Consider the following 21,500-nt stretch of genomic DNA (forward strand, 5'->3'; position numbering starts at 1 on the left):
AAAGAGTTTGATACAATAGAAACCACAATATCATAGTTTGCCCCTTTTGTTTTAATCCACCTTTGAGTTTGGTTAAAGGTTCAGATTTATTTTTCATTTTCTCTTTTATTTTTCCCTTTTCGGGCACCCACCGGGGGAAGGGGGACATTGATTCAGAGAATTGAATTAGCTTCATAAGGAACTTTTAGCTGAAGTTCACAGCCTTGTCACCAAAATCTGGAGAGAAAAAAAAAAGACTCCAAAATACATTTGTATCAAAATCTAACACCATTATTGCTTTTTCTTTACTGATACTGAAATTGAAAGCTACAAATAAGTACTAGACTTAAACAGCCTCAATGAAATTTAAACCACGACAAAGAATCAATAAAAAAATTGACGCACTGCAAGTTTCAACATCTCCATCCCAGCAAGATTTCTGAGTAAAAGCTACATTTTTATCTTAAACCTAGTGGCAAATATTGAACATCCTTTAGTGTTTGTTGTAGGAGAGCTACAATCACATTTTTCTTTCTTGACTTCAACCCAACGCAAATTTAGAACATAACTGCATCTTCCCTTTCAGAAGAAGATACGGAAAAAAAGAAAAAGAAAAAAGATGGTGATAAAAGAAAAACAAAGAAATTTTGGAGGTTGGGAGGAGGAAGTAAAAAGAAACACTGCCCACCCGGGAACAAAATCAGGTTGCTTCCTCATGGATTCTGGCAGCCACTTCTGAACTTCGATGTTTAAAGCACATGCTACAGATTTTACGGGGCACTTGAATTTGTGAGAATTTGATGTAGCCTCCAACGGACTGGTCGTGGGAAAGGCGAGGAGCCTTCTCCAACAGCAACCAAAAAGCAGTTAATCAAGCAAATTACATTTCTTCTTGGACCATTTTTATGCATAGTACATGTACAAGCTGTTGGCAGCAGCACAGGCAATTGATTTTTCACTTGGGTGCCATGCTAGGTGCAGCAACTTAGTTGTAAAATCAAATGAATTTCCATTTGCATCAACCCCAGGGCTTTCTGCTCCTGTTATGGATATCCCATCATGGAAAATGACAAATTTTAAGTAAAATAACAATTAACTCAATGTTAAGAGGACGGGAAAAACTGCTCAGAAATAAATAGTCATAAACCAAGAAGGATGAGAAATAAACAAAAAAAGGATTGATGACCTCGTCTGACAACTCTTGTTAAACTACTGCTCAAGGATCTGGAAGGCCTTGAAGGGGTCTGAACTTGTCGCCTAAAAGGGCACATCAAATTTTTTATTATTAGACACATGAATGATTGCTAAAGCCATGCTTGTCAATATTTTCCGCTAAAATTTACCTCATAGGATTTTTGCTGGCTTCCAAAGTTGTTGCCTCAGTACTTCCAGGGGAGGAACCAAACACACGGAATAAATTGCTGGGAAAATCAACATAAACATGAGATGCACTCCAGAGATTCTGAATAATAATGAGACTACAAACAGAGATATGTGCATAAAAACACAGACCTGTAAGAACCTGTAGCTACTCGTAATCCATCGCCGCTCAGACAACACTCGAATTTATCAAAGATTGAATCATTTTCATATAAATCACACAGCTGGATTCATTCAATAATATTGTGATCAGCATAGACCTAACATAGCAACACAAATCTTAGATTAAGCATTGACAAAGTAGGAACCTCACCTTTGGTCTTAAATATTCATGAACCTGGAAGGTCGAAACTGGACCTGAATCCATATTAATGTCCCATAACTATACAAACAATTAATGCAGACTCAAGTTAGAGACCAGGAAGAAATACAAGCATAAAACAAAAACATCAAATATTATTACGTTTTTTTTTTTTTTAATAAATCGGTAAGGTACACAAGCAACTGCTTGGTCTAGAACCCACGACCTTACCCTCCACCTTGCACTTACAAGGGAAGGAGCAAAGATATTCCATTTGATCTAGAGCTCATTGCCAAAATCATATTCTAGAGCTCAATTGAAGGCAATAATTCATCAAAACATAAAATAGAAACCCAAAAAAAAAAAAAAAAAAGAGCAACGGTAGGACATAAACATCACAAAAATCAACATTCAAAAAATATCATTAAAAAAAAAGGTGCAGAGATCAAAATACAGATGAGCAAATACCAATCAAAAGTAGCTATTTTTAATTTTGAATTGTCATTGCTATTGTATATAACAAGAGAAAGTCATGACTTAAGCCAATAAATTGAAGATGTAATTTTTTTTTTTTTCTTTTTTTTTAGGGGAATGTCTAGATAAGAACTACCACCCCTGACACAAGTTTTCCTCCTGAGCGGAGTTCTTTTTATTTTTGTTTTGAGGGAGATAGGGGACAACAGACCTAAGAATGCGAAGGCATAAAGAAACTTCAGTCATCTCTCTCTCTCTCTCTCTTTGATACCCTAACATATTGTGTACACTATGACATAGCTGTCTAAGTAACTTTTATCACTCATTAGTACTTTTTTATCACTCATTATTACGTTCATCTCCTTATCAACCACATCACTTTTATGTTTTCTCCCTGTTTTCAGAAAGGAAAGAATCACTATTGAGCTAAATCTCAGCGAAATGCTAAAATTACCAGGGAGAGAGCTTGCTGTGAAGGATGGTCACTACAAATTGAAACCATTAACATCAACTCGTCTTAAATATTCTCCATAGAATGACAAAACTTGTTAAGGTTCAGTGACAGTTGCAACCCCTTGAAATAGAAGACAATGTAATTCGATTATCTAATCAATGTTAAACCCTAGAAATCAATTTGAGATATGAAGCCACAAGTAATGAACTAAGATTAGTTATTGAATCTACGGAATTATACTATGCTAGGCATTTATCTTGGTTTACTCATGGACTCATTTAAAACTTCTCCTTTATAATTACATCCATGTGAATGGGTCTTAACATTCTAATCCAACCAATATAAAGGTACCTACAGTAAGGCATGACTATGAAGTCTAAAGCTATCAAAGCATGTTTTAGTTCACAGAAGATGCTACCAACTCAAAGCTAGAGAACTAGATATTGCCATCTATCTAAATTGGTCAAATTTCTGTTAGGAAATTGAAGCCTAAAAGGAGACAAATTTTCTGCTGACTACAGTATTATATTATTATCTTGATTCATGTTTATCAAAAATTATATTGTTTCTTATTGGCCTTCCTCCTGTCCTCTTCCTAAAAAGTGTACCTTTGGTCTCCAATTGGAAATCATTTTTTAGAGAAATTATCCCCCAGTTTTGTCTGCAGTTTGGACTAGCACTTAACATACATTTTTCTTGCTGCCTTGAACTCTCTGAACATGTTTCTAAACTACCTAACTTGTTGAACCATTTAGTATGGCTGGCCTAATTATTCATCATTTTTATTTTTGAACATATCAAATATGTTAGACCCATTTCATCTCCTTTTTTGTTAAATTGAACATATCAAATATGGTAGCCCTATTTCATCCCTTTTTTGTTAAATCACGTTATCCTATTCATTTACCCTATTCTTTTAGGTGGAACCTATTATCACACAGAACAGAGTGGATGCAGAAAGAAGAGTTATAGAACCTGGATACTATTTTATGTGTGTGTTAAGATTGTAGTAGGACATACTGAAAGTGAACCAGGTTGCTCTTTGTCGTCCTTTTGAAACCATGACCTCCACCCTCTGATGATATTATGGCCCACACATGAGAGGAAGTGTTCGAATTAAAGTAAAATGAGTAAATTCATTATTTTCTGCTAGCTTAAGCTTTTGGGAGAATTGGTCATTTATCATGATATCAAAGCAGAAGATCCTGGATTCGATTCATGTCTTCACTCTACCTCTCATTTAAAATGTTAAAAATCCCACATGTTGGGCCCCACTTATTAAGGGGAAGTTTAGACCCACATTTAATGAGGAGTGTTAGAATTATGGTTAAATGATTAAATTCACAATTTTCTAGTAGCTAAGTTTTTGTGAGAATTGGTAATTTATCACCCTCCACCTCCTTAGAAAGGAATGAAAAGGATCCTTAAATGATATTTCATCTATTCTCCTATTTAAGAGTTTAGAGAAAAAGAACGGAATGGCTATAGGAAAGTATATTCCATTCCATTCTCTTCCCCCACCCCCCCCCCCCCAAAAAAAAAAACAAAAAGAGTTCCTTACAAAAGTTAGAGAAACGCTTATTCCTTTAATAAAAAGGAGGTAAAATTCAATTTTATCCATATCTAAAGAAAAGACAAATAAAACGTAAAAGGCATACTAGTAAAATTATATATTTCTTTCTTTTCCATTCTATTCTTTTATAAATTCCCAAACATAGTGTTAGGTTGTTTCTCTTCGACAAAATCCCCTTCTATCTTGGTTAATGCAACCCATGTTTCTCCCTTTCTCTCCCCACCCCCACCCCCCTGTTAACTGAGTGCAACATATTCCTACATACACTCCTTCCGCATACAATCCGGCACATTTTTGCTATATTAATACTAAAGTGGAGAATCCTTGGACTAACATTTCAGTGGAACAAGAAATCCTATTTATATGCTTGCCATGCAAAGCATCAGGTTTCTGTCCTGGCATGGTTCTCTTCAGAAAGAATATACAGGAAAATGTAATCTTCAAAATTTTATGCTTTCTCCATACTGCAGATCAAATTTATTGCAGTCATACCCTTTCAGCACCTCATGGATATACAGATACATGATTCTTTCATAAATCAAATGTAGCCAAATAAAACTTGTCATTGAGTGCTTAAAAAGAGCAAATTTCTGTGCATGTAACTTGATAAGATCATGAAATTCAATACCAAGCACAAAACAAAAATCACAAGCAAGTACAGAAATCAAACCTTAAGAGTCATGTAATCACGACTAAGTATATATCTTCCATCCTTTCCAAACTTAATATCTGAGATTGAAGCAATTATCTCGGTGAAAAATGATCTAGTACCAGGTGGCTCTGGTTCCTCAAACCTGTATCAAAAGGATATTACTGGTTAGTCCATGAAGGGTATTAGAGTATTTTTAATCTATATGCTGAGCCCTAGAAGTACTTTTTCTCTATCCTTCTTTTTATTATCTGTAATTACACACACATCAGTGGGTCTTGAACCCATGACCTCACCCTCCACCTTACTCTTCCAAGGGGAGGAGATGCCATCTGAGCTAGAGCTCATAGGCTTCTCTATCTCTTTCCCCCCATCTAACATTTTGCAAGCAAATCAGACCACATTTCCTTTTTAAGGCAGCTGCAGAATGACCAAATTAGAGCAAAAACAAGTTAACACTTACAATTTGGCATGAGAATCACATAAAGCTGATTGCCGCAAATCAATAAGGCGGATTGAACCTTTGGAGCTGCTATATCCTAACATATTGCAATGGCTAGGGTGGAATTCTGCTGAAGTTATCACCTCTGCAAGAATAAATAGAATACATATTCAAGGAGAGAACATATCATAGAACAAAATCTTACTACTTAAATCAGAGAAACAAGTAATCAAAAATGAAAACTATTGGTAGTTTTTCATGTACTGCTTTTAAAATTCCTAAGGACAGCTCAAACTTACGAAAAAAAACAGACTGGCAGTGTAGTGAAAATGAACAACTCACAGGTTTACAAGAGATGTCACACAATGAAAGATATTCCAAAATGTCTCTTTTTCTGCCACTAACCAAACTAAGCCAGGTGCAATTTCAAATGACCAAATTGAGTCTTCTGACCAGCCACAGGCACATGCATGCACCACACATGCAAGTCTGTGACGCTCACATCATGAAATCAATTCTAGTGTGGAAACATGCATCAGAAAGCATACATTAAAAGAAAGTGGGGCGTTTGATGTTCGGTACTACTACATTGTTTTGCAAGCTCTAAGGGAGATATATATTCCACAGAGAGGTATTTGACGTGCCAAAGCTCCAAAGCAGGTCACTTTCTTCATGTGGACAGCAGCTTAAAGTAAGATTTTTGACTAATGATATTCTTAAGAAGAAAGGAATCATACTAGTAGATCAGTGTTGTATGTGTAGGTGTGATGGGGAGATGGTGGATCATGTGTTACTTCATTGTGAAATCGCTTATGCTATGTGCAGCTATGTCTTTTGTGTGTTTGAGGTTCAATGGGTGATATTGAGTAGTGATTTATTCTACTCGATGTCAGTGGTACTTTGGATGGTAAAAGCTCTGTACAAGTAGGCTTGTAGAAAAATATCAGAAAGGTCTGTATGAGTTAGCCTCTTAAAATCTCTTCTCTCCGGTACTTAGTTCCAATGGGCTCGTATTTGGGGTTTTACGCATTGTATTTCAATTTCTGAATTCTTACAATCTGTTAGCTTTAGTTCTTGAACTTGTTGTATTTGTTTCTTGTTCAGAGTGTTCACCATCATGAACACAATGTTCAGTTTTTTCAATATAAGTAATATTACCTATCAAAATAAAAATTCCATCCTACACTCATTTTGAGGTGGGAGCTGGTTCCCAAGTGTTGTTTTGGAAGTACCATTGGGATAGGAATGGAACCATCAAGGATAGATACCTGAGCAGTTCAGCTTTGCTAGAGATAATGAGGCTTTGGTTTCAGACTATTTTGATTGGGTCAACAGCCAGGTGCATTGGAAACCTATATTCATCCGAGAGGCACAAGACAGGGAGTAGATTCTATGGCCCATTTTTTGGATGATCTGTATGCAGTGAAGGTAACCCCTACAGATCCTGATAGATTGATTTGGCTTCCATCACCTAAGACCAGATTCCAGGTTAAATCTTATAATAGAGTGCTTCGGTAAGGACTGTAAATCCTATCCAATTTCCTTGGAAATGCAGATGGAAAACGTTAACCCCGCTAAGAGCTGCATTCTTTGTTTGGGTGGCGACACTTGCGCATATTTTGACAACGGATAATCTCTGAAAGAGGGTTGTTATCATATCAGACTGGGGCTGCTGCATATCTGATGGTGAATCAGTGAGTCATCTCCTGCTCCATTTTCCTATTGCTTGTGACCTGTAGGCTTTCATCCTAGTTGGGATCACTTGGGTCATGCCAAGTTCTGTTATGACTATGTTGGAGTCTTGGAAAGGAGCCTTGAGTTCCTGTAGATTCAAGGAAATGTGGGTTGCCGCTCCTGCTTGTCTTATGTGGTGCTTGTGGAAGGAGAAGAATCGGCGTACATATGAGGGAAAAGTGTTAACTTTGCCTAACCTAATCTTAAGTTCTGGTTTCTGAAGACCCTTTATGAATGGGGTTCAAAATCCTTTTTTTTTTATATAAGTAATAAGTTTATTGATATCAAAAAAGAAACTCCCTAGTACACAGGAAGTGTACAAGGGGTCAAACAATCAAGAACAAAAGTTACAAGAATCTAGGAAATCAAGAAAGGAAAAAAAATGATTGGTTCCACAAGGCAGCCAACCAATCCGTTAGAATTCTAAAGAAAAATAGCTTCAAGTCTGATATGGATCTCTCCTTATCCTCAAAATCCTATACTTTCTCAGCATATTCTATGATGGAGTTTTTGGATTCTTCTTATTCACCAATAATTTCTAGGCTTCTAGCTTTCTCTCCTTTTCTTTTCCTATTTCTCCTAGTTGTTATTCTTTGTTTTTTCTTTTCCTATTTCTCCTAGTTGTTATTCTTTGTTTTTACTGCATACTTGCCATATATCGGTTTTTAATGAATTGACATAACTTAATTTCTAGACTTCTAGCTTTCTCACCTTTTCTTTTCCTATTTCTCCTAGTTGTTATTCTTTGTTTTTACAGCATACTTCCTGTATATCTGTTTTTAATGAAGTGATATATATATCCCCCTTATGTAAGGTGCAGGTATTATATAGGGAGCAGAATTATCTTACTTTTAAAGAAGTGAAAGTTTCAGATTTGCAGCTGAAGACCTTTTTCCTTTTTTTTTTTTTTTTTTTATTAGTACAACTGAAGACCTTTTCCCTTATATTACTATGTGAATGGTTGACTGTTTTGGGTTTCAGTGATTGTAGTTTGAAGAGTTCATAGATAAATTTGTTTTTCTTTTCTTTTCTTTTTTTCTTTTTTTTATAATATAGGTGGAATCTCTTTCATTTGCTTATAATTCTTTGGATGTAATTCCTAAGACTATCTGGCGTATATCTTTTGTACGTCAGTTTTTTTTTTTTTTTTAATTTTTTTATATATATATATAAGACATGGCATGAGGTAGTTTTTTATTATATAAATTCAATTAATAATAAAAAAATTGTCATCCCAAAAGAAGAAAAAGAAAATATGATCTGCTAAAACAGTTTGCAACTCAAGAATGTAACTGACACTAAAATTCTTGATAAAGCCATGGATAGTAAAATTAAAAAGCTTACCAGTCAGATCCTCCATGTTTGCAGGCTTCACATCCACAATATTAAAACTCTGATTGCTAATTTCCAAGTTCCAAAGATTTATTCGAAGATCATCCGCAGATATAAAAGTTTCACCATCACTGGAAGTGAGAGAACAAAATGATCAGTGAAAGCTTCATGAAACCATTCTAAAGATGAAAGGTGAACAATAAACCATAATTGTGGGCATGATAGTTATAGCTCAATGCTTATAAGTTGATGATATGTAAAGAAAAATGTGAAGTTACAGTTCAATAACAAGCTGAAAACATGAATCATGAATCCCAGACATTCAGTGGCTAAATTTTGTTTTTGATAATTTAATAGTTACATTGGAGTGGGGGAGGGGGGTGGGGGGACGATTTGAACCCTAGACGTCTCCATTGGAAACACTAGGAAATGTCAATTGAGCTACAAGGCTATTGGCCATTCAGTGGATATAAAATAAATAAAGGATTCAGCAGAAATCATAATGGAAGCTAAAGATGGCTCTAAGCATGCACAATTAAAAGAATGAAACAGTCATGAGCAATTTATTAGTGGATTCCAATGACTGGGATGTCTCACACGTTCAGTGATTCTGCAGCTAGCACAACTATCAGAGCCAAACAAATACTATCAAGATACAAAATAAATCTAGAGTAATAAAGGGACAAAATAGTAACAAATTTATATAAAGACCAGTCATACAAGTTTAGCAACTAAATTTTAGTGGCACCAATGGCTCAAAATTTTAAGGCATTCTCAGTGATTTGTCTGTTTGGAATTTTATGGATTATGCCTAGAATAGGGGCTGAACTATTGGCATACTGGCAAGGAAACTTTGGCAAGCATTTTAGTAGTAATATTTGATATGTAATTCCTTTGTTCGTTATGTGGAGTATTTTGAGGGAGAGAAATGATTGAAACTTTGAAGGATCTCAAGTCTCCCATTGTGGAACTGAAGCTTTGATTTTTACGGTCCTTGTATGATTGGACAGCTACTACTTGTTTTCCTTTCTCTAATTTGTTGACGCTGATCGTTGGTGTTGATTACCACTTAAGTTTTTGAGGTCAGATTTCCTTTAGATGTTTTTCTTATATACTTCTTGAGTAATAGGGTTGTGACCTTTATAAGGTTTCCAATATATTATTTACTTCCACACCACCCCCCCCCCCCCCCCCCCCCCCCAAAAAAAAAAAAAAACCAATCTCTCATCTATCCCTCATCCATAAACATCATCAAACAAAATGCTATATATAGATAACCAAATTTCATTGCTAGGTAATTGTAGAAGGTGGAAAAAGTATCAACATTTAATCCCCTATTTACCTTCCTCTAGAAAGATTAACTAGATAACATCAAGGATGTGCATGTGCAGCTGAAGTGACAAATTTGTTTCACCATCCATAGCAATTGTGAGAAGCAAGAGGGAAAAAAAAGGCAGCAGTTTCCTCTAAGTACCTCAAACGGTTCTTGATGAAAAATCTATGCTTAAATCAAAATATAAAATTCAATGTGCTTTTCAATTGTGTGATGTGGGTGTGGAGGGGGGATGCTGGAACTCAATACTAGTTGATCCAGGTCTGCTTTAGCTTAAAATCCCAGTTGCTAGCTTATGTATAACCTTTTAAAACCTCATTTTTTCTAGCCACAACCATATGATTCTACATACCTTTTTTTTTTAATAAGAAATAATAAGCTAATGAAAATAAGCTCATCCAAACATAGGGTTAAACCTAAAGGCCTTCATCATTGATCTTATTGAAATAATATCTCAGGCAAACATTTAAAAGTTTAACCCTTATCTTATTGATGTTTCAAAAAAATGGAAGTCAAATCAATTGATGTTCCATTCTTAAGATATAAGAAATCAGTAAAGCACAGATACATAGAAAGTCAGACACAATGCCTTATCTCATGGATGGTGACAAATATGTTTCACCATCCATTGCAATTGTGAGAAGAGGGAAAAAAAAGGCAGCAGTTTCCTCTAAGTACCTCAAACGGTTCTTGATGAAAAATCTATGCTTAAATCAAAATATGAAATTCAATGTGCTTTTTCAATTGTGTGACGTGGGTGTGGAGGGGGGATGCTGGAACTCAATACTAGTTGATCCAGGTCTGTTTTAGCTTAAAATCCCAGTTGCTAGCTTATGTATAAGCTTTTAAAACCTCATTTTTTTCTAGCCACAACCATACGATTCTACATACCTTATTTTTTTTTTATAAGAAATAATAAGCTAATGAAAATAAGCTCATCCAAACATAGGGTTAAACCTAAAGGCCTTCATCATTGATCTTATTGAAATAATATCTCAGGCAAACATTTAAAAGTTTAACCCTTATCTTATTGATGTTTCAAAAAAATGGAAGTCAAATCAATTGATGTTCCATTCTTAAGATATAAGAAATCAGTAAAGCACAGATACATAGAAAGTCAGACACAATGCCTTATTGCTTCTTAAGGTCCTAAGAACCCTAGTATAAACTAATAATACAAGAAGTAAAAAATAATTAACTAATAACACAAGTAGTAGTTTAGCAAAAGAAATGGAGGCACCTGTTATTTGAAATGGAATTGATATGATAATCATGAGCATGAGCATATACCCTTCGACATCTAGCTACAAGACTGGTTTCATGGCTAGCTACCTGCAATTTTCATAAGTTTAAGTGTTAGTGCTGCATAAGAGGAAAAACTTTCTCTTTCTAAACACAACCTCCCCCCCCCCCCCCCCCCCCCCCCAAAAAAAAAAAAAGAGATAGACATGGGCACACATTTAGACATGGCAACAACAAGAAAACCACATTGACCTTTAAGACTATGCTCCAGTTCTAAGAACCCTTTCATCCAATTAAAATGAGGAAAATATATTTTACACTTTCCACAGTGCAAATATATTCACATATAGACATGGCTGCACACTCATATATTTGGATAATTCAAATAGAAAAGGATAAAAATAAGTATTTAAATAAACAAATTAATACAAATTTGACCAATAAAACCAAACTTTATCCAAAGAGCTGTACTCATAATACAAAAGCCCCATATCCAAGTAGACGTGACAAGCACTTGCATGTAAATAAGGTTCGCGCTAAAGCCCAAATCTAAGACCCAGACAAAATCATTGCTCTCTGAAGAAGGAGAGGCTTCAAGGCATGCCTTGCTGCAGCTAGGGTTTTTCTTGCTCTTTCATCCATTTTTCTTGGTGCTCAGAGCTGGTTTAAGTTATAACCTAGTGAGTAGTGGCATCAATTGATGATGATTTTTTATTTATTTTTATATACAAATAAAATTCATAATAACGTAATTCATGCCCATTTTAAGAATGTATGCATCATAAAAAACCAAAAAATAAAAATTATACAGACCAAAAAAATCAATATACTGGATCACATACAACTACCATGGGTAAACGTAGTGAAGGAATGCCCCCAGGTGGGAATGAGAGCTCATTGCTCAGAGAACTGTATGATCTGTCTGGGCATCCTCCATTTGCAAGGTACGGTCTAGGGCTAATTGAATTGCTCGAACTAGCAACACTGCAATTTCCAACAGCTTTTGAAGAGTCCAAATTCATGTCAGAAATTTTCTTGATCTTCTTTTCTTGGACCTGCAACAGCAAAGAAATCCACAGTTTTCACATGAAGCCATCAATAATCAAAGTAAGAGAAAAATAAATAAAAAGTGGAAATCATTACATCTGTTTTGTCACTTTCTGAACCATCATACATCCATAAACCAAAAATTTAGATACATGGAAGTGAAGAACTCATAGAAAGCATTTACATGCACCAGTGTCACAATTCAATAAGATTTTTTGTACAGTATGCCTTTTTTATATACATAGTTCTTATTTCCCAGAAAAAACAACTCACCCACACACTCAGAATTCATCCAGTGACCTCTGCCCTCCACCTTTTTCCAATGGAGGAAGGAGATGCCATTTTGTTGAGATCTCCTTGGCTGATTGTTTATACTCATGCTTATATCTTTACAACATACAGTGACCATTTCTATGCCCCATCTAAAATAACCAATCAGCCAAAGAGATTGCAACCTTCAGTAAGTGAATCTTTACAAACCATTTAATACAGCAATTAATTCAAGTGACCTTGCATTTCTTTTTTTTCTTTTTACTGAACAAAGTCCAACATGCAACTTTTCAGTTTGTACAACATGCAACCTCATTGCATGCATGCATTTCTAGACAAGGCAAAAACCAGGATATGAAATTTGAGGGTGGAAAAAAATTATAACAGACGTATACCAAATACTGCATCCTCTGCACACAAGATTATGAACCAATACAACATAGAAATACAAACAAATTATAAATTCTGCCAGCTGGCAATCCTTCAATCTCCATTAATTCACTTCAATGAAAGAAAATACTTATATTCACTTCAATTGAAGTGCAGTAATTTGTGCAGAACAAATTAAAAGATAGAGACCTTGAAAAATAAAAAAAGCCATAAGATGACGTTCCTTTCTTACCTTCCAAAATTTAATTGTTTTGTCATTTGTGGAAAGAAGAAATAAAGCCCCGTTGGCTGTTTGACACCATCTAATTTTGTTGATTTTCTCCTCAATTTCCAAGCTCTTGAGATAGTCAAACTGACATGAAGAAATGCAGGCACAATTTTTAGTATAAAAAATTTAGATCCCAGCATGCAACAGCATAGAAATGATGCAGACATGAACCAGTAACTAATTGAAAAATAAAAAAATAAAAAAATCACCTCAGGTTCATGGCTCTGAAACTCTGTTTTATAACGGAACTCAGGATGCCTACCAATTGGATAATCCAACCTCTCCAAATCCCTTCTAGAGCCACCATGCTACACATCACAGTATACAAAGAAGTTATAATGTAACAACAAACCAGAAATGACGATTTAATATATCACTATTGCATGTAGTGAAACCTGTTAGGGCAGAAAGAACATACATCTTTTGTATCTGTCCTCTCAAAGAGTACCACCCGGCCCCCACGGTCACCAGTAGCAAGATGGTCACCCGTTTTGTCAAATTCGATTGCTGAAATTATATCAACTGCAGAGGGAAAAACAGACAAACTAACTAAGAAATTCCATTCTACCTGCTCATACTATTGAAGATTTAAATGCCTAGACTAGAAATCGCAAAGAAAACAACTTGACACTATTGTGTTTAATGTGGTGTATTTGGAGGGAACACAACATCCGTACGTTTGGGGATGTAGAGAGTTTGGGAGATCAACTCCTTGCCTCATTTGTTGGCACTTTGTTTGATTGGTCTCGGGCTTGGAATCCCACATCTAGTGATTCCCTCTCAATGTTTATTGACTCTCTTCTTTCTTGTACATAGCATTTAGTTTTCTTTGTATTTATTTGGCTGGTTCGTGCTTGTTTTGCATAAAGTAGACTTATCTAATAAAAATTTTGACTTATCAAAAAAAAAAAATTGCAAAGAAAACAAAAGGTAAATATAATATGCCACTGCTAGTCTGCCACCCCTTCTAGTATTGCAATATCTCTTCATTACAAGCAAAAATTTCCTACATAGAAACTGAAAAGGTCGTGTATAAATTTCAAATGAATTACCAGAAAACCAACAAGGTTTATACCTCAGAAGCAAATCACCCAGCCAAAATTTATGCATGAATGGATCAAAGTAATTTTTTTTTGATAAGTAAAAAGTTTATTAATATCAAAAAAAGTGGAACACCCTAGTACACAGGGAGTGTACAAGGGGGTCAAACAATCAAGAACAAAAATTGCAAGAATCTAAGAAATCAAGAAAGAATGAGAAAGATTGGTTCTGCAAGGCAATCAACCAATCCATTAAAGTTCTAAAGAAAAATAGCTTCAAGTCTGATATGGATCTCTCCTTATCTTCAAAGCACCGACTATTTCTCTCCCTCCAAAGGCACCACAATAAGCAATGGGGAACCATCAGCCATATATACCTATTTCAATGACGGCCAAAACTGCCTTTCCAACATGCTAGAAGCTCCACTACAGATTGCGGCATAACCCAGCTCACTCCAAACAACCCGAACCCCATAGCCCACATATCCATTGCAACCGGACAATGAAGAAAAAGATGATCAACCGATTCACCATTACACTTGCACATATAGCACCAGTCCAATATCCAAACCTTCCTTCTTCATAAATTGTCAATCGTTAAGCATTCCCTAAAGCAGCAATCCAAACAAAGAAAGCTACTCGAGAAGGAATCTTCTGTTTCCAAATGCTTTTCCAAGGAAAGCAATAGTCATTAGAGCCCACTAAGAGATTGTAATAATCCTTAACCGTGAAGCCCTTCTTTCTATCAAATTTCCAGCACATCTTATCCTTGCCAAGCCCTCCCACTGATGCACCATATATGGTATCCATGAAACCAGCCAGTGCCTCTAGTTCCCGAGCATGCACACCCCTAAAGAAATTTACATCCCAAAACAGGATTCCGTTATCAAACTTCATAACCTCAACCACACTAACCTCTTGATCTCGACAAAAACTAAACAATTCAGGATAGCTAATTGCAAGAGATGTTTCGCCACACCAATGGTCTTGCCAAAATTTCACCCTAGACCCATCCCCAATCTCATATAGAATGTGGTGAGAGAAAGAAGGCCATCCCGACTAATATTTTTCCACAAGCCAACACCATATGGACCATTAGTAGGCCTAGTACACCAACTACCCCATCCACAGCCATATTTCACAGCTATCACTTGCCTCCAAAGGGCAGCCCTCTCCATCCCAAATCTCCATAGCCAACCTGAGTACATTGGAGATGTACTGTGGGGGCAAAAATCAAGAACCAAAATTACAATGATTAAGTAAAAGAGGAAGAGAAAACAAGAAAAATGCGACAGGGCTACACTCCAAACAAGGAGTGTGTAAGAAAAGGACTTAATCTCCAGCAAGGACCATTCACATCCCTCAAAACAGCGAGCATTTCTTTCCCTCCAAATACACCACATCAAACAGTGCAACACAAGTCTGCAAAAATCTATATTGCGATGCTGCCCAAATTTACCTTGCCAAGATTCAAACAACTCAATAACCTTATGTGGCATAACCCAATGCAGCCCAAACAAACAAAACACCAACGACCACAACTCATAGGCTAAGGGACAATATAGCAGAAGATCCACCGACTCTCCACACCTCTTGCATATGTAACACCAATCAAGAACAACAATACGCCTTTTGCGAAGGTTAGCAGTTGTAAGAATCTTACCTAAAGAAGTTGACCATGAAAAGAAAGCCATGCTTGGAGGAACCTTCGATTGTAATATATAGCAAGCATACATATTAGTTTGAAATTTAATTAACAATTGGCATGTAAAGCTAATTTTGGCACTCTACTTCAAACATCCTAAACCTAAAACAGAAGCACATACTTCCGGGTATTTGTTTCATTTACAATGATGCACTAGAGTTCAAAACTTTTGTGTAGTTTAATGATTTAACTATTGGATTCTTATAGACCTTCAATTCTCTATTTTAAATGATCTAAATTTATTACATCAATGAAGAAGATAGGAGATCCATTACATCAATGAAACTGTCTCATCAGACATACTGACTTGACAATCCTTGTTTCTCAATCACCAAATGCATGACACCTCTTTCACCACGAGATTAGTCATCTCACCTACCCTCTCACATTCTCCTTTTAAACTGCCCTCTCCCATATCCCACATCATACTTGAGATCCAAATAACAAGGCTTACAATGACTCTGCAGTTTGGTTTTCACAAAGTGCACTCAATTATAAGAAAAAGGCAGAGCACCATTGCACATAACCCTGAATCTGGAAAAAAAGGCACTTTTTTATTTTTGATAAGTAAAAAAGATTCACTTAACATACTATCCATATTTACATGAACATTCTCAAGGCACCATTACTATCACTTTGGCTAATAAATTTTACAAAACTAAGTGATAGTCCCAGCTAGCTAGCAACTGCTGTTGAACAGCCAAATTCTGCTTGAAATTGAAGTAGCAAAATTATAACTTAATCCATGCACTAACAAACCAAAATCACAACTCCAAAACTAAAAGCATAATCAATAAGATCCCAGATTAAACACGCAAATTCACGCATTTACAACTAAAAAGGAACCAATTCCAACCCCACAACAAGTGCATGCACCAAAACCAAACCCACAAAACCAACTCAACCAAGCTCACTTCCAAACTCTCCATTCTCCCAATCCAATGAATACCCAATGCAAAACCCAATCATCACAATCACAATTCACATGCACAAACACTCAAACCCAACTATTTTGTCCCCAAATCACAAAACCCCCCACAACCCAACATCCAAGACAACATTTCCTCCGATACCCACATCCCAAAATCACAAATTCTCAACGACCCATGATCCAAAATGGATCCAAACCCCCAAAACAAACCCTAATCCCAATACTTTCCACAAAATATCACTTGGATCCAAATACAGGCACAAATAGCAACAATTCTCACAAATTGATAACATTACCAAAAAAAATTGAAAACATTATATAATAAATATATTTATATATACCTTCCTGAACTTCTTCACCTGCGGTGCGTTCTCCAAAAACCTGAGAGAATTTCCACTCCAGAGGCTGAGGTGGGTCCACCGGAGCTGCGACGACCTCATCACCACCGTTCATTGTGCTCTCCCCCACTAAATCAAACGGTCACCAATCAAATTCAAATCCAAACCAATCCAATAATCACTGCATCGAAGATCGATCGCTCTTTTGGGTTCGCAGAGATCATAGCTTCAATCAAAACCCCATCAATGAAAAAAAAAAGTAAAAAGAATTCACAAAATCATTTGGGTTTTCTTTCTATTCTAATTCAACCATTGAAGCATTGAGAAAATTAGTAAAAACCAAAAAAAATATAAAAAAATAAAAAGGCCCACTTTTTTCTCTCTCTAAATTTTTATTTCTCTCTCTACAATGAAAAATAAATAAATAAATAAAATTTGATTTTTTATTTTTTATTTTTTTTTGGGAGATTAAAATGTGGGTGACTGAGCAAACCGCTCTTCGGCTTTGGGCTTCGGAGAGAACCAAAAAGCACATATACAAACACAACCTCGTTCTTTGTCTAGTTCTCTCTCAATAATGGGCTTGTAATTTTTGATTTTTTTAATGTTTTTTTTTTGTTTGGGGGTTATGATAAATTTACCTGGCAAAGTGATTGGCGTTGGCGTGGCCGAATGTTATTGGGTTGGACAGAGGAAAAGTAGTGAGAACTTTGGGGTTTGATTGGTTGTTGAGATTTGGGTGTTTTTATGTGTGTGTGGGGTAAATGATTGGAAAATTTTTAGTAGCTGTTTTTTTAGGATTTTGTGGAAGGATGAATGATGCATATAAATATCTTATGGATAAGATAATTATTGTTGTTAGAGAAAAAAAATACTTTTATAAAGTAGTTAAGCTATTAAGAAGTCGTCACACAAATAAGTTACTTTTATATTAAAAAGAATGTGAGAAGGGATTTTTTTTTTTTTTTTTTTCATTATGACATGAATGTCTTTGCATTTTCTTTTTTATTTTTTAGAAATTTTTTGTTTAAATTATTTTATTTTATTTTATTTTATTTTGGGGTTTAATTTTGTAATGAAGTGCAATTAAGTTGAGAAGTCATTTGATCCAATGGTTGTGGAAGAAGGGGGAACTAGAATACTAACATGGATATGGTGCATTGGATTGTTGATAAAAACATAAATGATGAAGATATGTCTTTCATAGTAACATCTCACAAATATGACCAATTGCTAATTGATTTTGACCTTGTTGATTGGTCATTGGATAAACGAAGCATAGTTGGCTTCTATGAGGCTTTGGAGTTTTCCAAGCCAATCCTCATCATGGATTTCGACAAATTCATGATCAGTTATATTCTTTTCATGTCATAAATCAAATATCCATCACTTTATCACATAGACATTATGACCAATCCTAAAATGATTTCGATTGTTATAGTAGACTGAATTTTTTTTTTCTTATACCTTTCAAGATTTTGAAATATTTTTGTTCAATTCTGATTTAATTATATCTGGCCTTGAAGTTTTTTGGACCATTGTAACATGGTGACATGGCCTTGAATTGATTTCTCGCAATTATATGGCATTATTGGATTCATGGTGATAGTGTAAAGAGTGAAGTCGCTCTCGCACTAGCTTTACAATAATGTCAATAAATGAAGGTCAGAAAAAGCAATACTTGTCATAGGCTCTCAAAACCCTCTCTAATTCATAGGGTATGGCACAAATCACAATTCGATTGGTTGGACATCAAGAGAGGGAGGCACTAGATGCACCACCAAACAAATAGAAAATATAAAACTAGCAGGACAATGAGGTTGAGCAAACAATTTTTTCTTTTTTCTTTTTGAGAGAGAACAATGTAATTGCCTTCATAATTTTTTTAAAATTTATCTATTAAAGATTTATTGCATTTATGGCTTACTTACTGATAGGTAGCCGTATATGCAGGATTTAATTATAGATATTTTGAATAATGATAAGAAATTATACCATTAAACAAAAAAGAATGATTTGTTTAAACATTTAATAAAAAATGTGCACATAAAGGCTAATTTATCTTCTAATTGGGCTTATCATGAATACATTTCATTATTACACGAGAGAATCTACCCAATCTAAGTTCCTAATGTCTAGGATAAGGCCCAAACCCTAGTGCAAATCTAATCAACCCAATACTTGAAATCACAATCAAATTAGAGTAATTGATCTTTTACACTTTTTTTTTTAATTGAATGAAAAAGGGGATCTTTAGTGTGAACTTATCTTTAGTGTGAACTTATCAATCTCAAGTAAAATAAGGGTAATGAATAATACCACGTAAACTACCGGAGTCTTGATGGGATTATAATTGCGGGTTTTGATCTTTCACATTTGTTGATATACAAGTGTACACATTACACCCATAATTTCATACATATGATATTCACATTTTTTTATTATTGAGATCTGCTTTTAAATATGAAAAGTGTGATGTGTACGACTAATGTATGATAAGGAGTGTGTGAGAATTAATATCTATTTTATATGGACCGACCCAAGAACCGCTCTCTTTTCAGTTTTATAATCGATCCAATTTTTAAAAACATATCAATGTAATTTTTACCTATATCAAATTGACTTTAATATATATATACTCTCCAAACTTATTTATTGATGTATGATGACTCCCCACCAATTAACATTAAGATCAATTAATGCATTAGTTATTAAGAGCTGAGATTGTTTTTTTTTTTTTCAAAAAAATATAACTTTTAATTTCAATTCTTGAATAATAATAAAAAAAAAAAGTTAAAGAATTAAAGTTAAAATAGTGAAAAGGCTGGTGAGAGGAGGGGGTGGAAAGTCAAAGTGCAATACCCCGGATCCTAATCCAAAAATTTCAACATTTCTACCCAAAAAGTCAACCTTGTATTAATGTAAAAAAAAAAAAAAAAAAAAAAAAAAAAAAAAAAAAAACCACTTTATCACCTTGAAGTTTAACATTTTTTGGGAGGTCTGGGTCGAGTGCACTGGATCTGGTCGGTTGATGACAAGTGTCCAAAAATAGACTCGTGTCATAATCTTAACAGGTCCAGTGTCACTAAACACTGAACCTAATCCGGACCCAACATTTTTTTTTCCCGTGTTGTAGGCCTTAGAAATAAAAATTACAAGAGAAAGTACATGACATCCAACTTTGAAGATGTAATGTCATTCATCCAAAAGATATTAAAAACATATACTACCATTTATATTAAATTATTTTAATGTATTAACAAAAAAAATTATTTTAATGTTATTTTTTTCTTATTTTTATTCTAAAAGTCTAAAAAAATAATTTTTTTTCCAATGTAAGCTAGATTTAAACATAAATCTTTTTTTTTTTTAAATATTATCAAATAAGCTATTAAAATCCATAAGTTAATATTAATATATAATTTCTAATTAATCTGCGCATCATATGGACACATATTTTTTTTTTATACAAAATAAAAATTATACTCTAGTCTAATCTAAGTGTATATGTATATAAAATTTCATTCTAGAGACTTGAACACCGGCTCTTCTCCCCCCTTCCAAACACCCCTCAAACATTTGTAAAGTAACAATTGCATCAAATGTGTATGGTAGTATATAGACACATTTTAGTTTAACATAATAAATTGAAATTCCAACTAAAATTAGTGATGATAAGGTGTGGTTGTTTATATATATATATATATATATATATATTTATATATTATATATAACTTTATATTGTTTTTGTTGGGCTTTGCTTAGTTAAAGAATTTTAGTCAAAATAGTGAAAGGCATGTGAGAGGTGGAGGGGGTGCAAACTGCAATACCCCGGATCCTAATCCAAAAATTTCAACGTTTCTATCCAAAAAGTCAACCTCGTATTAATGTTTAAAAAAAAAAAAAAAAAACCCCACTCTATCACCTTGAAGTTCAACATTTTTTTGGTCTCGTAGGCCAGAATTAAAAATTACAAGAGAAAGTACATGACATCCTACTTTTTGACTTGAAGATGCAGCGATGTTTGACATTGATCATTTTTACTAGTTTATTTTATCATTTAATTTATTTTTGCTATTATTTATAGATTTTATTGTACTTTTTGATACTATTTATGGATCTCATGTACCATTTTAGTTAATTTTTACCTTTATTTACGGTATTTTTAATAAAAAAATTTCAATTTTAACTAAATAAACAGTTCTTAAACGGATATGTAATGTCATATCATTTGCAAGATATTAAAAATATAAACCATTTATATTAAATTATTTTAATGTTATTTTTTACTTTTTTTTATTCTAAAAATCTAAAAAAAATAATATATATTTTTTTCCAATGTAAGCTAGATTTAAACATAAATCTTTTATTTGAGAAAAAAAAAAATCAGATAAGCTATTGAAATCCATTAGTTAATATATAATATCTAATTAATCTGCATCATTGATTTATTTTTTGAGAATCCAATTAATCTGCATCATATGGACACATTTTGGTTCAACTTAATAAATTGAAATTCCTACAAAAATTAGTGATGGTAAGGTGTGGTTGTTTATATATATAGTTCTAGAATAATTTTTGTTGGGCTTTGATTAGTCCAAGCCCAATAGTTATAATG

The 21,500-nt window shown here is 34.3% G+C and overlaps 1 protein-coding gene across 3 annotated transcripts; it reads right to left on the minus strand.

Moving 5' to 3' along the window:
* Positions 1-260: 260 nt before the first annotated feature.
* Positions 261-17,277, minus strand: LOC115991856 (serine/threonine protein phosphatase 2A 55 kDa regulatory subunit B beta isoform-like). Of its 3 annotated transcripts, none has more exons than XM_031115804.1 (14): positions 16,886-17,277; positions 13,287-13,390; positions 13,078-13,176; positions 12,833-12,952; positions 11,742-11,948; positions 10,892-10,983; positions 8,331-8,449; positions 5,274-5,397; positions 4,832-4,955; positions 1,673-1,741; positions 1,492-1,583; positions 1,323-1,400; positions 1,166-1,236; positions 261-1,019 (listed from the first exon to the last, which is right to left on the minus strand). In XM_031115804.1, the coding sequence occupies exons 1-14, from the start codon at positions 16,995-16,997 to the stop codon at positions 883-885; spliced, it is 1,548 nt and encodes a 515-aa protein (XP_030971664.1). In that variant the 5' UTR covers positions 16,998-17,277; the 3' UTR covers positions 261-882. The 3 variants fall into 3 exon arrangements, with proteins under 3 accessions (XP_030971664.1, XP_030971663.1, XP_030971662.1); XM_031115803.1 differs by having other exon boundaries at positions 11,739-11,948; XM_031115802.1 differs by having other exon boundaries at positions 11,736-11,948.
* Positions 17,278-21,500: the final 4,223 nt, after the last annotated feature.

Source organism: Quercus lobata, chromosome 5 (assembly GCF_001633185.2).
Source record: "Quercus lobata isolate SW786 chromosome 5, ValleyOak3.0 Primary Assembly, whole genome shotgun sequence".
NCBI lineage: Eukaryota > Viridiplantae > Streptophyta > Magnoliopsida > Fagales > Fagaceae > Quercus > Quercus lobata.